This window comes from Paramisgurnus dabryanus, chromosome 8, assembly GCF_030506205.2.
Source record: "Paramisgurnus dabryanus chromosome 8, PD_genome_1.1, whole genome shotgun sequence".
NCBI classification, from domain to species: domain Eukaryota; kingdom Metazoa; phylum Chordata; class Actinopteri; order Cypriniformes; family Cobitidae; genus Paramisgurnus; species Paramisgurnus dabryanus.
The window spans coordinates 44452548-44469327 of record NC_133344.1 but is presented as its reverse complement, the minus strand read 5'-3'; the positions used below and the strand labels follow the sequence as shown (position 1 = coordinate 44469327).

Sequence of the window (16780 nt, the reverse complement as noted above, 5' to 3'; positions counted from 1 at the left end):
CAATATAGACAATTTATATGATGAAAAAAGTTTAATTCAGGATTTACAAAAAAATTGGACTTATTCCTACTGAACTGAATTTTTTTTATAAAGTGCAAAGTACACTTAATGTGTTGCTCTCTTACAGTACCCGTTACTAAAATTTCCACAAACATCCCTACCAATTCCGAAGATTTTTATGATGCATTTATGTTTTGTTGTTGTAATTTGTGTATGAGCAGATCCAGGTTCGAGCAGGGCTGTTTCACGGTACGGAGCTCTTGTGTAAGACAGCAGTCAGCAGTGAAAGCAGTAGTCGATCTGAGCATGAATGGAACGCAACACTGGAGTTTGAAATTGCTGTTTGTGACCTGCCACGGATGGCGCGCCTCTGTTTTGCCATTTACGCGGTCATGGACAAAGTGAAGAAACAGAAATCCACCAAGAACACACACCTTAACAAATACCAAACCATTCGCAAAGCAGGGAAAGTGGTAAGTTGAACACAAGTACTGTAGCCCTATTCGGACGGGATTAGTTTTACGTGGGTAGCTGGAGTAATGTAACTTTACCACAGGACGTCTGTAATATTGATGACCAATTTGCAAGGGATTAGAAATCTCCTTAAAACATTCAGAAGTGGAAGGGGTAACTCGATTACGCAGCGTGTCACCTCCCTCGTCATCATGTGCACATTACGTTGCTTCCTGATATGACATGTGCAAACATGACGCCAACGAGAAAACAAAAAATTGGACTAGATAGGAAACACAGTGGTTATTTTCGGTATTGTCAGTTTCAGAAACAGTTCCGTGCCTCTGAGAAGTGATTTTTTTAAGTCTTTGTCGTCGTATGCAGGAACTGACTTTCCACTGTTTTGTTCCACCACTCAGAACGCAAGTGAATGATTCTTCAAGCACTTCCATATTTAAAAAACAAACAAGCAAAATTACAGGAAATTACGAAATATGTACATGTATATTTACATCTGGTCTATTCGTACCGGATTATTATTATCTGAGGTAATTTCTTCAAGACCTTTATACAGAAGGTAAAAGTCGCTGTAATCTTCACTGACGTTGTCCGTAATGATAACTGACATGGAGCATTTGGAGGTAGAGCTGGCGAAAAATATCGTCTGCGATTCTCCTCACCTGCTTTCAGATGGAGCGGCATTTATTTCACAGAGCCATATTTCACTGAAAGCTAGGCATAATCGTGGAAGATCGTCTTCAATTATGAATGCGATTTTGCCTAGCTTCTTGGTGAAATACAACTTTGTGTAGTAAATGCCGCTCCATCCAAATCGCAGGTGATGGCGATTTACTACTTATCACCGAACCGGCTTTACTTATGAGACACGCATGAGAATCGCAGGTGATTTTTTTTTCGCCCAGCTCTATTTGGACGGGACTAAATTCACTGAAAAGCTCTGATACAAATAGCTTTACCCCACCTCTCTTTGTAAAACCAATCCCTTTAAAGTATAAAACATGTTAACAAAACACTGTGAAAAACAGTTAGAAGTTCATTAAGCAATCAGTTTAATGTGATGTCAAACTTATAAAATCCCGCCCACGACCACTGACTGACTGGTTTATTTTATCCAAAAGCTTTTCTAAATGTGTTTGTTAGCACACTGTAGCACTAATTCGGCTAAAGATAATATTGTCAAAGACTGTATTCACAGGAATCACATCTATTTTTAACCGAAAGTGCTCACTGTCTGTTGGTAAGAGAGTGAGGACAAGACATCATTTGCATTTTAAGGGTGCAAATTTAAATGCAGAAATGTACACCCTCAACTGGCCTGCCTTGTTTACTGTATGTGTTACTGTAACTGTGCTAGTCACAGACAATCGCTTAGTTATAATCATTATACTACAAATGCTGTCAGTGAAGCTTAATCTGTATTGAATTTGAAACTTTTCATTTCTGTTTCTTTGATTAGCACTACCCAATTGCATGGGTGAACACAATGGTGTTTGACTATAGAGGACAACTGAAGACTGGAGACATGATCCTGCATTGCTGGTCCTCATTTCCTGGTGAGAGAATGGCGCGCGCGTGCACACACACACACACACACACACACACACGCTCATTCTCATATTCCTGGGGTGTGAGTTTGACTATACGGTTGTGTAAACTATTGGATAGATGTGTCACAGGGTGTGTCTGGATTTAGGTCAGCACTGTGAGTTATCAGTTCATCTGTTTTTAATAGGGGTGTAACAATACATCAATGTGGATCGATACATCGATTATATTTCGAATTATATGATGCATCGATGCCACACATAAAATATTAATATGAGGTTCCTTTATGTTGACACTCATTCCTTGATGTAACATCCATCTAGGCATTTTTGCCAAAGCACGCATTTTCATTTATTTTCGTCTGCTAGTGTCAGCAAATGAATGCAATTCAGCAAAAAGTGGTTGTAGCAGATTCAAATTTTGTTCGTGCAAAATGCAGTGTCCTCTCTCCTGAACATGTTGATCTGTTGATTTTTTTTTTTTAAGAAAACCCTCTCAAAAGAGACCACTGCAGCATTTGTTTGACTGTTTGATCTGAAGTTGTGTGAAAGATCAAATGCTTAAGTTTAACAGCTTTATTTTTATATATTAATTCTTTTTTTTCCTATAACTACCTCCAGTGATTGTCATTATTGCATATTTTGTTGCCATCATAAACCTGATTTTATGTGACATTATTCATTTTTCTTTATTTAAAAAAGGTGTCTTTTTTTAGTTTGTTGTTGTAAATGTTCCAATTGAGACAGAGATTGTGCCGTTTTCAAAGAGTTTAATTAAATGTTCATGTTTTATATTTTGGTTGCATTTGTAAATTGAAAATACGCGTAATATAAAAATACTGATAAATTAATCCAATCGAATTGTAATTGCATCGAAGAAGCGCTTGATGTATTGGCAAATATCGCACGCTGGTGGGCAAAATCGATATTGTATCGAATCGTAATAAACTAATAGCTTTTTTGTGTAAGCCTGTGCACTGATGCCCTCTATGAAGGAAATATGCTCAGAAATGCTTCTAATTTTATCTTTTCAAAAATTGGTTGCATGCAGATGAACTGGAAGAAATGTTGAACCCCATTGGGACGATTCAGACCAATCCATACACTGAGAATGCCACGGAACTACACATAAGCTTCCATATGTACTCAACACAACCTGTTGTATTTCCTCCATTTGACAAGGTATGCATACGCATGTACACATGTAAACATGACTTGCATTTATACACATGTACACATGACGCATTTGTATTGCATAGTCTTGACAACTGCCATAATGTCTTACCCAGTTTGTTGCTGAAGGCCCCAGTATATTCTAAACAAAGTTAAAAAGTTAAAAACAGATGATCATTGGTATACAGTTTGAGAACATTAAAGGTCCCGTTTTTCCCTTTGATTGTGTTTACTGTTCGCAATATAACATGCTCATGTTTTGTGTGTAAAAAACGTGGTATTTTTCACACAATTTACTTCTCTGTATACTGTTGTTTTATATTTTTTTTAAACTGCTGATGTCTTCCTTGTTCTATGAAGTCCCTCCTTCAGAAATACGTAACAAGTTCTGATTGTGTAGTTTGTTAAGTGTGTTGTGATTCGACAGCAGCTTAGCTTAGCAGAGCCGTTTGAGCCAAAACTGGCAACTGACGTATTCCTGTGGGCGGAGTTTAGTTAAAAACTCTTATATTGACGTCATTAAAGCAGGAAATAGAGGGTTGTAGTCCAAACCGGCCGTTCACTGTAGGCTTCGAAAGAGGAATTCGGTTAAAGAAAATATATCGCCTGGCAGTGAACTTTGAGCTTTATCATTTTACAGGTATTATTTATGCTCTAACAGCAACATTACACACCAACTAAAGTTTGAAAAATGGCAGCTTGAAAAATAAATTCAGAAAACCTAAATGGATTAAGTAAAGATATATGAACTAGAAGAGATGTTTACATTACAGCATATTTGGAGACCTGGACCACACCCAGTGGTGTAGTCTAGATTTTTGTAGTGAGTATACTGTGATTTTTCCCTCTCACCCTTATGCTTACTCGTCCTAGCGCGACACCTCATAAGCACCACCACACTCACAGATGCATACAGTATAGTATTCATGTAACTAAGAGCATTCTGAAAGTGTACTCATAACACATAAACTGAACGTGTTATCAACATGTCAGTTTATTATAAGAAAAAAAGACTTTAACAGCCAATGGGTTTACAGCTGGGGAAACTGGACTGATTTTTAGACTGGTTTAGTGTTAATCAACATCTAACTCGGGGACAAAAGTTACTTAACTGTTAATTAAAATTAAATAAATCTTCAATCTGTGGCTAACACGTGCCTTGAAGGAGAACAAAATATCCACTCTTTCAACAGCTATTATCTGACAACTATTGATAACATTACCATGTGTAATTTAATGGTGTAAATGTTTTTAATTAATACACATTTAAGATGACCATGAATTAACTCTAATTTGCATAGTCATTGATATAAAAGCTTATTTTTGCATATAATATAAGCATTGTCTAAAAATGAAAATAGGCTTATACATAATTATTATTACAAGACCATCATGTAGCCTAATATTAGACACCCAAACCAAACAGAAGTTTAAGATCATATACATCTTGAACGTAGATATATAAATGAACACAGAGAAGGGAAGTTTAACACTGTGAAGCACAAGCAAACATGCAGAGGAACTGAAGGCAGCTAAAAACCATCAGGGTATAATCACGGGCTTATTTTATTGCATTTGGAGCCTTACCTCCAGATAAAGTAATAAACTGGAATGATGATTTAAATGTTGTTTACTCACATGTGCGTTGTAAACTATATGGAGTTTATGTTGCAGCACTCGTTCACTTCTCTGGACTGTTTGTTTACAGTGTCGCGTGAGCAGCTACACTGTAGGTTCGACTTCATTTGGCGCTAAGCAGACCTCTTGGTGATGTCAAAGTACCGCGAGAGCGAGTCAAAGCAGATTTCTCCATGTGATAACTGGAGTCTCTCTCGCGGTACTTTGCTGTCACTCGCCAGTCTGCTCCCCAGTCACTTTCGCGTCACTATAGTAATCTGATTTCATAGAAATTCATACGCCGATCGGATCGCGCAGTTTGGCATGAAGTATATAGCCTAATATGTATTTCAACCCGCTAAAGTAGCAAGTGTAGCATGCTAATGGTCAATGCTTCACATCTATATTATGACTAACCTTTAAAAATGTCACAAAACCATGCTGTTACGCATCCTCGCGCTATTTTTAGTGGGTATACGGAAATCCTTGACAATTTCTAGTGGGTATACGGCGTATACCTGCGTATCACGTAGACTACACCACTGACCACACCCAACAGCACTGATTCATGAAATGTGCTATTAATTATTGAAGAAACTTTAGTCACAAATTCAACTCACCTCTTTTTAGTGCAGTCAAAATAGTCATTGAATAGTTTGTGGACTAAGACTGACACTGTTGTATAATGACATTTTTTGTTCTTGATCCATAGATACTGGAAAAAGCTGCCGACATTGTTGGAGCCAGTGATTCCATGACAATGGTATAATGTAGTATCTATAAATATATACATAATCATCAAGTTTAAGCAACTTGTCCTGTGCAGATCCATTAAAAAAGATCGATTGTACTATTATTAAAAAGTAAAAAGATAAATTAAGTTTTATTTGCCGTTTGTACATGTACAGTCAGTATTCATCAGAGTAAATATAAATTTAAAAACAAGTAAAAACATCCAGGCCTAAAGCACATTTAGATAGTACAATGAGATACACATGTAAATCTAAACATCTGACATGCTTACAAGGAGGCTTGTGTGTGTGTGTGTGTAGGGTCGTGGAGGTAAGAAGTTTTATATCGAGCTTAAAGAGATCATGGAGAGAGATCCGCTCTCTCAGTTGTGTGAGAATGAGAAGGATCTGATATGGACACTGCGTTATGACTGCAGAGAAAACTTCCCTCAGTCTCTCCCTAAACTGCTGCTGTCTGTCAAATGGAGCAAACACGAAGATATGGCTCAGGTAAGCCAACACGGTTTCCACACTTATGCACCAGCATACGTGTGGAGACAAATGCAAACTCTTTCTCTCTCGTGCTACAGCTGCAAGCGCTGTTGCAGATTTGGCCCAAGCTGAGCCCTCGAGATGCTCTAGAGCTCCTGGACTTTAACTACCCTGACCAGTATGTCCGAGAATTTGCTGTCAACTGCCTCAAAGATATGAGGTGAGGAGCGCTGTGCACACTACACTCGACCATGCACCTTAGATAAGGGGATCCCAAACTTTCATTTGACAACCCACTTAGATGGGTATAATTTATCTCCGGAAAAAAACAAAATATTTTTAAATGGAAATATGGGGTTGAAGAGAGTTTTATTGTCGTTATATGAATGAAATATTAATTTGCAATATCAAAAAACACTTGCAAGATATCCTTACTATTATCAATGCTAGTCATTAATTGGGTTAAACTGTTTTCAGTGTCATTCACACAAGAGACAAGTTTCTTTGCATGAGCCACCTTATATGCACTCCTGCCCAGTTTTTATTTTATTTTATTGACAGTGCAAAATGGAAAACAAACACTTTTAAAACAGTTCACTGCATTAATAAGTTAAAAAATTCAAATTTATTCATTTAGCAGATGCTTTTATCCAAAGTGAGTTACAAATGAGAAAGCATATGTACATTTTTTTTTTAAATAAATTACTCAAAAGCAAGTTAGTCCACAAATCTATCTCCATTATAATGCTTACTTTTTGTTTTTCTTTGTTAGTGATGATGAGCTGTTGCAGTATTTGCTGCAGTTGGTGCAGGTGTTGCGTTATGAGCCGTACTATGACTGTGCCCTCAGCCGTTTCCTCCTGGACCGCGCTCAGACCAGCCGTAAAATCGGCCATTTCCTCTTCTGGCATCTCAGGCAAGTGTGTGCACGTGAAACAAAGTATTTAAATACGTTAGCTCTTGCATAAGCCCACTGAACCAGCTAAATGCATGTCATTTATTGATGTTTTTGCTCCAGGTCTGAGATGCACATTTCAGCTGTATCCGTTCATTTCGCTCTGATTTTGGAAGCGTATTGCAGAGGCAGTATCCCACACATAGAAGTTCTCAAAAAACAGGTGCGACACGCCTTTTATGATAGATATACTTGATTTTTTATTTTGGGGGCGTCCCACATAAAGACATTTGTGTCAAAATGCTTTATTAAAATTCTTTGTTTATCTGCATTTTTGGATGGACTAATTCTTTAGGACAATATGTTTAGGAGATATAGGTGCCTTTAAAATAGATGATTTATAGATGTTTTATCGGACTCACTCCCTGAAGTTAACTTCCAGTTTGTGCTTTCTTATCTTCTACCAGTGGTTATGTTTGGACCACAAAAACTTTTGTTTAGTTGTTGCTGCTGTAATAGACCATTACATATTTGCATCATGTTACATTTAGGCATTTATGTTTGTTTTTATTCAAAATGACTTTGATCCCTAATTCTTAAAAAAGTGAATGTTTTTCAATAATTGTTTCAATAGGTTGAAGCTCTTAATAAGCTGAAAGCAGTTAATGAGCTGATTAAGCTGGGCACCATAAAAACCAAGAACAAAACGAAAGATGCCCATCTTAAAGAGGCAATGATGACGTGCCTTAGACAGACAGGCTTCATCGAGACACTTTCTGACCTGCAGTCTCCACTCAATCCCAGCATACTATTCGCTGGAGTCAAGTAAGATATTTCTGTGTGTGCATTTCAGTTGTTTTGTGCATTGCTTGATATTTCGTAAAGTGTGGCGATAGTTCTGGCTCTAAAACCTGACTATCACTGTTAGTATTATTATCACTGTTGAACATGAAAACATACAGTACAGGATTCAAGGTGTTTTGTGTATTCATTTGGGGTAAAGTAGAAAGAAAAAACTTGATATCAGCCAAAAGCAATGGTAGAGAATTGTAGTTTGAGAGGTGGAGCAACACCTGGTGAATTGTTTGCAGTAATAAAGAATAATTCACTTTTAAATAAGGTTGTATTTATTATCAATTAGTTTATACATTAGCTAACATGAACTATCAATTAACAATACTTCTACAGCATTTTTAAAGCTTAGTTCATTTCAGCATTTACTACTGTTAACATTAGTTAATGCAGCACAAAGGACCATGAATTGATTATTGACATTAATTGTTCATCGTTTGTTCATGTTAGTGAATGCATTTACTAATGTTTACTAATACAGCCTTATTGTAAAGTGTTACCAATATCATAATAAATGTATGCAGGTTTTGAACTAACTTGCAAACAAAAGCTTTGTTTGATAGTTTTTCTTTTTTTTTTTGGCAGCGTGGAGAAGTGCAGGTACATGGATTCAAAGATGAAACCACTGTGGATTGTGTACAATAACAAGCTGTTGACTGGAGACACCCTGGGCATCATCTTTAAAAATGGAGATGGTAAGAGAAACACAATTTGGATGACACACAAATGTCACAGGATAACATTGAAATATTAACTTTTAAAAACCTCACTTTCTCAGACCTGAGACAGGACATGTTGACTCTTCAAATATTGAGATTAATGGATCTACTGTGGAAAGAGGCCAACTTGGATCTAAGGTAGAGTGTGTGTGTTTGTGTGATATGCTGACTTGTATTTTCTCTTACATTTGTCAGAGGGGGACAATATACTGTTGCTGCTGCTTTTTTTTTTGGTTTTGTGAAACTATGGTGACCATGCGTGCCATTCTTCCCGGACGCGTCTTGGCCAGAATTTCGGGTGCGTCTTCTGGAAGTCGTATTTGTCAACTGCATACGTCATAGAGGATTATTTTTATTATTACAGAAAAGCAACCGTTACATTTTTATGTAAGAATGAAACTACAATTGTATGTCTTATGTTTTTAACTGAATGGCATATGGTGTCAACAAATACGACTTCCGGAAGATGCACCGAAATCCTGGCCAGGACGCGTCCGGGCAGAATGGCACGTATGGTCACCCTTGTGAAGCTGTTCGTGAACAGTTGTTGGATAGGAGTGCAGTTGCTCCATTTTATCTGACCTTTAACTTAAATTTCTCTTATCATAACTACAGTAGACAGACACATCCAGAGGTGGGAATAAATAGGAGTTGTTGTGACAGTTGTGTTAGGGTTGACGTTAGGGTTAGGCCACATATTACAGTGGGTCTCTCCTGCCAGGGTCGGATTATCCAATGGGCATTATAGGCACGGGCCCAGGCGTCAAAGCAACAGAAAGAAAATGTAATTATGATATGAAATCTAAATAATGATATAATTGTTCAAGCGCAAATAACCCAGCGTTGAATCAAGCAGACTGTGGGTGGCAGTAGTCATCATAGTTCAAGTGAGAAAAGCAGCAGCGCACAGTTTATTTATCAGATGACCACTGCTTTCTTTCGTCTTTTAAATGTCCTGTAAATGATGTGAAATAGTGCAACCCTTAGAGCCTGATAAAGTAATCATTTGTATAAGAAATAATTTGTACTTCATATGTTCTTACTGTGAATTTAACAAAATAGTAGCAACACCCCTTTTGTTAGTTTATGGTAAAAAAAATGGGTTCTTTTAACACCAAAAGAATTAAAGAGATTTACTACTTGTGCAAAATAAACAAACCAATTATAAATGAAACTGTCCACCCTGTCCTTGGCGCAGTCATTTATTCTAAATATATTGGAAACTAACTAGTTTGCTACTGCACAGAAAACATTCACATTGTTGGCCGTTTCCTTTGCTGTCTCCTGTTCTTGGAATAAACCCTCTGTGTTTGAACTGATTATTGTGTAGAAATCTGTTAAGTGTCGGAGCCGATGGTGTAGTGGGCAGCGCTCCGACATATGGTGCAAACGCACTTCCGGCGACCCGAGTTCGAATCCCGGCTCGAGGTCCTTTGCCGATCCCATACCCCTCTCTCCACCCTCTACTTTCCTGTCGTCTCTAAAATCTACTGTCTATCAATAAAAGGCAAAATGGCCCAAAAAAAAAAAAAAGAAATCTGTTAAGTATGAAACAGTTGTGTGTGTGTGTGTATGTGTGCGTGCGTGCGTGCGTGTGTGTGTGAGGGAATTCAAATAAACTGGTAAGGAAGATGTGTCAATATATTTAAACTTTTTTTGTTCAAAAATAATAATTAGGCCTAAGAGAAGTTCCCTTTTTTCCATTTCAGCCTCTGCCCCTGTGCAGGGCTCTGTGCTTGCTTGCAACAAAATAAAACATTTACATGTACTGATATTGTCCTACAGGTTTTGATCATAGGCTGTAATGTGTCCATGTGACTGCTGTTTCTAATAAAAAGAACAAGACAGATTTTATATCATATGTCATCTAAATAGCTATTTGTATAATTTATTTTATTGTTTTTTTTTGTGTGCTTGTGTCATCAAGAAAGGGCGTCAACCTATCGCCCTTTGTTGACCAGCCACTTCACTGATGTAAACAAATGATATTTACTATTTACTGGCTTTGACAGGCTTGTGTTCAGTAGCGTATTCAAATAATCAACCCGGCTTCTCACACATTATACAGAAACTGTGCTCAGTGAAGGGTGAACATGAGTATCTGACACTCTGTAACAGTTCCACCCTTAACCACATTTAAAAGTGCTAAATTCCAGTAATTATGATAAACCATGACAGCAAACAGGCCTGGCGTCAACGTATCGCCCTCTGTTGAACAGCCACAACACTGATGTAAACAAATGATATTAACTATTTATTGGCTTCATAATCATGACATGAAATAAAATTTAGCCAATCACTGTCCTCAAAATCAGACCTGAAAAGGCCTATTTTATCTTCCCTGAGCAGCAGCCACAAGTACAAATAATCCGACGTGTAGTTGTGTCGAGTCAGTCAGTGTAAGTTTGTTTGAGAGATTGTCAGCACAACTTTTTAAGTCATTCAATAGGACAGAAAGTTTGGTTTTACTAGACAGAGAAAAGCTTTCTGTTTCCCATGTTTGCAGTACTTTACCTTTCTTTGTAAATGCTGTATGTGTGGATCCTTAAAAAAATATATTTTTTAATATGGCCACCGGATTACAGAAACTGTAGTTTAACCATGGTATTTTGTAGGAAAACCAAAATCACCAAATTTCAAGAAAAAACTATGTTGGGCCAAATTCTCATAAAATAAAATAAATTCTAATCATGTTAGTAAAAGCACATACCATTTAGATTAAATGTGCTCTTGTCATAACTTCTAGATGAATGGGAATATACAAAATGCTTGCATTCTATAATGAGAAACAATTGCAATAACAACCAATAAATTATAATGATAAAAAAGTTATATTAATGATATTGTTGTTTTGAAGTAACCCAGCTCCCCATGCACTTGATTGATTATATTGAGAATTTATTTATATAACTTTGTTTTCCTCTCATGAATTTTCCACAACTAGCAACTTTTTACATTAATATTCAAATCTAAATACTACACTATAATGTGTATATGATAGCTGTCTATGATCGTAGAGCCTCCCAATCAACATAAGAGCGCTACCCTCAGGCCGAAAAAAGTCTTCTAAATATGTTTAGTTATCTGAATGTTAAACATAGTTACAATCCAAACTCCAAAAACTAACAGACAGGGACTTCAAGAATTCGGTGTATCCTATAAGGAGAGTTGACGGGAATAAAGAAACACTGAAAACATAAGAAATATGAAAACAACAAATGGCTCCCTCTAGTGTTTATGTCAGTAATCACTTTTCAGATGATGATGATGATTTATGTCTCCTGTTATCTTTTGTAGAATTGTGCCTTATGGTTGCTTGGCAACCGGTGATCACTCTGGTCTAATTGAGGTTGTGTCTTCAGCGGATACTATCGCCAACATCCAAAAAACAAGCAGCAACATGGCTGCCGCAGCTGCCTTCAATAAAGATGCTCTACTGAATTGGCTCAAAGACAAGAACTCTGGGTGAGTTATGGTAGGCGTGAATGTTTCTATATAATGGGCTTTGATGCTACAGATATTATAATTGCCAAGCCTTGACTTCACATTAATATGTAAAAATTTGTCGGGCCATTTGTCTGTGTAATGCATAAATCAATTTCTTTCTACAGCTAAAGGTTTTTAATTTAATAGGTCTTCTCTGTAGGTCTATGAAATGTAATATGCAATTCTCATTGACGTGTGCATGTCATTTCCAAGCACAAGAACATTTCTGATACCAATTTGATTTTATATCTGATTTGATTGGTCCAAGTTGAAGTTACAATTTTGCGAAGTTTAAAATATGAATCTTTAACTTACACTGATCATTTCACTTCTTAAGACACACATAAATCTGGATGTGTGTATGGGTTACTTTTATTATAGCTCATGTGCTTTTGGGGCATCAACATTTTGGAACCTTTTCTCTTGCATTGCGCCCACAGAGTTTGATTTTATTCTTTATTTAGGAAGTGTTCCAGATCCAAAATGTCCTTACAAACTTTACAATAGATAGTTATATTTATAGGTATTTTAGAGTAAATATTGTGTGTTAAGTGTTTATGTTCTGTACAATATTAATTAATTTGATTATATAAATTGTACCCATTTAGTAAATTAGATTATACAATATTATTCCAAAAAAGTATTGTTTTTTATAAATTTGTAAATTCAAAAGACCTTTGACTTTCCCAACTGTTCAAATAGTGATGCTTTGGAGAAAGCCATTGAAGAGTTCACTCTGTCATGTGCTGGTTATTGCGTTGCCACCTACGTCTTGGGCATTGGTGATCGCCATAGCGACAACATCATGGTTCGCAGTACAGGGCAGGTACTGGAATTTTCCTATACTATAGTAATTCGTAATATTTGAAGTCTGACATTAAATATTTTATTGTAACCTGTTGTGTGTTTGTCTGCATGCACTTCAGCTCTTTCACATAGACTTTGGACACATCCTGGGGAATTTTAAGTCTAAGTTTGGAATTAAGCGCGAGCGCGTTCCTTTCATCCTCACACATGACTTCATCCACGTGATTCAGCAGGGAAAAACTGGCAACACAGAGAAATTTGGAAAGTTCGTGACAAACAGAAATTCTGTGTATTTCTCTCCAATTCTTTATTTTTCTTGCTCCCTTAACCTCACTATGATCACTAAACTAACAAAACACTTTGTTTTTGTGTAGTTTTAGGCAGTACTGTGAAGAGGCGTATCTGATTTTAAGGAGAAATGGAAATTTGTTCATCACACTCTTTGCGTTAATGCTCACAGCAGGCCTGCCAGAGCTCACATCTGTCAAAGATATCCAGTATTTAAAGGTAATCTGACACATACAGATTCCAGAATTCACTTGGTCAAAGGCTTTCAAAAAAAAAAATGTATGTACCAATTTGACTACGTACTACGGGCACTTGATGTATTGTAGTGTTTTTGTGATGTAAGGGGTGTTACGAGAGTGCTGATAACCTGAACATTTTTTATTTATAGTTAGGAATATAATGGATTGTGTGTTTTGTAGGACTCTCTGGCGTTGGGTAAAACAGATGAGGAAGCCCTTAAACAGTTTCGTCAGAAGTTTGATGAAGCCCTGAGAGAAAGTTGGACCACCAAAGTCAACTGGATGGCTCACAATGTGGCTCACCCTTCGTAACCCAGTTACACACATCAGACTCCAAACTGAAGTCAGGGTAAACAGGAAATGTAAAACTGTTCACACAAACAAACAAACAAACACAGTTTATTTATAGTCTTAATATATGGCCACGTGGAACATACTGATCTGAAGCATTCTGTGGTGTAGAGATCTTTAATACTAAACCACTTTCTACAGCTTATTGTCCTGTTGGATATCAACCCTGACTTGACATTGTTATATGGGATGTAATAGTCTTAAAGAAGGGAACAAAAGACAAAAGAATAACTCCAGTCGGTCCTTATAGTAAGAAACGGGAGTTTCTGAACCATGTGATCCAGTTTGTGGCAGTGATTGGACACCACAGGTTTTGCCTTCAGACTTAATACATAGACGTTTTAACGCACCGGGACTCACAGGCGTTTGGAGACGGACCAATCAGAGCACAAACGTAGAAGAAGTGCATCTTATCCTACCAATCCAATACTAAACGTGTGCCTCACTGCACAAGAAATGTTTTGTCTGTAATTGTTTTTGTTTTTGAAAAACTGTATGTGCCAGACTACTTTATCATGATAAATTGTTTTCAAAACACTGGAATAATGTAATAGATTATACAGACTTATGGGTTTTAAGCCTTTTAATGGTATAGCACTGTTCCTATAGTCACCAGAGGTGGACATTCCTGGTCCTGGAGGGCCACTGTCCTGCAAAGTAAAGCTCCAACCCTAATTAAACACACCTGAAAAATCTCCTCAAAGGCTGCAGGATGACGTGGAATGGCATTCAGGTGTGTTTAGTAAGGGTTGGAGCTAAACTTTGCAGGACGGTGGCCCTCCAGGACCAGGAATGCCCACCTCTGGTGAAGTGGAAATGGATTGCTGTAATAGATTGTTGAGGCAAGCACACACACATTTTCACTGGAGGTATTTTTAACTACAACACTGTTTGGGTTAAATGTCTTCCCCTGTACCTCCTTTTTTCTCTCTGTGTAGCCCCCAGATAAATGTCAGCATAGATTTTAGGTACCTAATTCAGGTGTTCACATTTTTGAGATTCCATTTGACATTTAGATGGGTTATTTTTTTTGACTGCATATCAAAACTAACAATTTCAGTATACAAATGCAGTACACAAAATACAGAGAAGACATAAAGGGAGGTTAAAAAACTTCAGTGTACTGATGAGCAGTAGTAATCACTGATTTATGCTTTTTTTTAAACACAAGACAGTAATAAAATCTGCTGATAATATGATTTATGTCTTTAGTGCTGCTTGTGCTGAAAAAACGAATGTTTGTGTGCAAATAAGAGGATAGATGTACTGTGACATAATGAGATTATTGAAAGGAAAGAAAATATTTTAATACCAACATTGAGAGAATTATTGACATTTACTGTCCTTGAGTGAATATAAGAGAAAGATATGCGTCTATAATATAAGTGAGATTTTATACTAAATATAGATATATCTGAATGTCTGAAATTTTATGTTTTTGAGGGGATGTTTTGATAAGTGCAATAAACAAAATGTTAATGTACAAATGTAGACACATTATATGCGTGTGCCCATGCTGCTGTATGTTACACTGCTGATCTTTTGTTTTTACAGACTTTTAATACAGGCTTTGCTCTGTCTTGCCAATTTCCTAGAAATACAATTAAAGGTAATTTTCATTCAGCCTTACTTTGTTGTTCATTTGAAGGCTTTAAATAATGCCTTTGATTTTTTTTCCATAATTGTGCACATGCGCAGTGTTTTTTATGTCAGCTAAATGCTTAGGAACTGTATAATATAATGGAATTATACAAACATTGTGTTCCTTCCTAATGCAGATATTGGGTTGACTGTTCTTTACTATATGCCAAACATAACACTGGGAGAAACTTTGGTTTTGTTAAAAAAAAGTTAAATAACGTGCAAGTCTCAATTGTTTTGTAAAAACAACAATATCAATGTTCTGCATGTAAAACTCACCAACCTATATCACCCACCATCTGCTCCCTGTGGATGGACCGCTCTTATTCTGCTTGTATAACTCTGGATGTACTGCCTGACACTGTAGCCCAGGGTTTCCCAGCCAGCTGGAACTGTTAAGGGTCTGTGATTAAACTGCCGGCAGTTTGTAAGATTGTGGTAGAAATGCCAATGACAAATGTGTCATTTTAAAGTGTAAAAAATAAACATATCCAAACGTAACATTTTATTGCCTCTTTGCTTTTAATAGTAAGTTGGTTTAGACCGACAGGAAAGTAGACAGAGAGAACAATAAAATGGGACACTAGGAATTCCCTTGAGAAGGATTCACACTGGTAAAATCACTGCTGGCGAGGGAGTCACATACAATCTGTAGGAACGAGAAAAATTGCAACCCCAAGTTGCCAAAGCACACGTTAAATGATATCGAATAGAAAATGGCACAGACTGCCCAGCTGACTCGTACGCATGAGAAATTACCTGTGTTACCAAATATGCCAATCTCGGTTTAGAAAGCACACAACCCCTCCATGCATGACTAAAACAAACAGACACCTGGTTGTTCTTGCGCCAAGCTGCTGTCTTATCAATGTACATCCATAAAGACCTAACTGGAGAAAGTTTCAACCGTATTTCACTTTGGTCTGACTGTAACGCAGCCAAAATGATAAAATGTGGTTAAATGTAGGTAGAAACACAGAATTTGGCCATAATGAAACACTACTGAAACCACTATTCCGGGAAAATGGGGCACTCCCTGACAATGCATGGAATTCAATTACGCGTTTAACTGTAATGATGGCCAAAAGAAATGCAGTTTTTAAAAAAGCCATTAAATGTCTGACTCTAGCATTGACTCATGGGAGTCAAGGATCATACTCAGAACCCCCGTGGGACTCCGTACACCCGGTGAAGGACACAGACTATTAGCTCCCATCAGAAAGGCAACTATTAACGATGAATGTCCCAGAACTAAAAGATGCTGCAAAAAAACCAAAACGCAGCCCATTGAAAGACTGACTCGACTCAGTGAATATGGACTAAGAGCAAATAAAGAAAAACGTGAGTTCTTCAATAAAACAGATCTCTTACTTCAGTCATGTGATTGACAAAGATGGTCTCCACAAGTCACAGGATAAAACTGAATCTGTGTTAAAAGCACCATGGCCGCAGAATGTGTCTCAGCTCTGAT

The 16780-nt window shown here is 37.1% G+C and overlaps 1 protein-coding gene across 4 annotated transcripts in view; it reads left to right on the top strand.

Moving 5' to 3' along the window:
- pik3cb (phosphatidylinositol-4,5-bisphosphate 3-kinase, catalytic subunit beta) overlaps positions 1 to 13692 on the top strand; it is a 51620-nt gene extending 37928 nt beyond the window's left edge. For 3 of the 4 annotated variants that reach the window (XM_073815640.1, XM_065281893.2, XM_073815641.1), the window contains 16 exons: positions 222 to 473; positions 1931 to 2027; positions 3070 to 3200; positions 5521 to 5571; positions 5861 to 6049; positions 6130 to 6251; positions 6804 to 6947; positions 7050 to 7149; positions 7561 to 7751; positions 8364 to 8473; positions 8557 to 8635; positions 11795 to 11962; positions 12686 to 12809; positions 12910 to 13055; positions 13165 to 13297; positions 13498 to 13692. In XM_073815640.1, the coding sequence (XP_073671741.1) occupies positions 222 to 473; positions 1931 to 2027; positions 3070 to 3200; positions 5521 to 5571; positions 5861 to 6049; positions 6130 to 6251; positions 6804 to 6947; positions 7050 to 7149; positions 7561 to 7751; positions 8364 to 8473; positions 8557 to 8635; positions 11795 to 11962; positions 12686 to 12809; positions 12910 to 13055; positions 13165 to 13297; positions 13498 to 13629 (2169 nt within the window). In that variant the 3' untranslated portion in view covers positions 13630 to 13692. Of the gene's footprint in view, positions 1 to 221; positions 474 to 1930; positions 2028 to 3069; positions 3201 to 5520; positions 5572 to 5860; positions 6050 to 6129; positions 6252 to 6803; positions 6948 to 7049; positions 7150 to 7560; positions 7752 to 8363; positions 8474 to 8556; positions 8636 to 11794; positions 11973 to 12685; positions 12810 to 12909; positions 13056 to 13164; positions 13298 to 13497 lie in introns of those variants that run through there. The other variant, XM_065281894.2, reaches the window with a different exon arrangement.
- The last annotated feature ends 3088 nt before the right edge of the window (positions 13693 to 16780 follow it).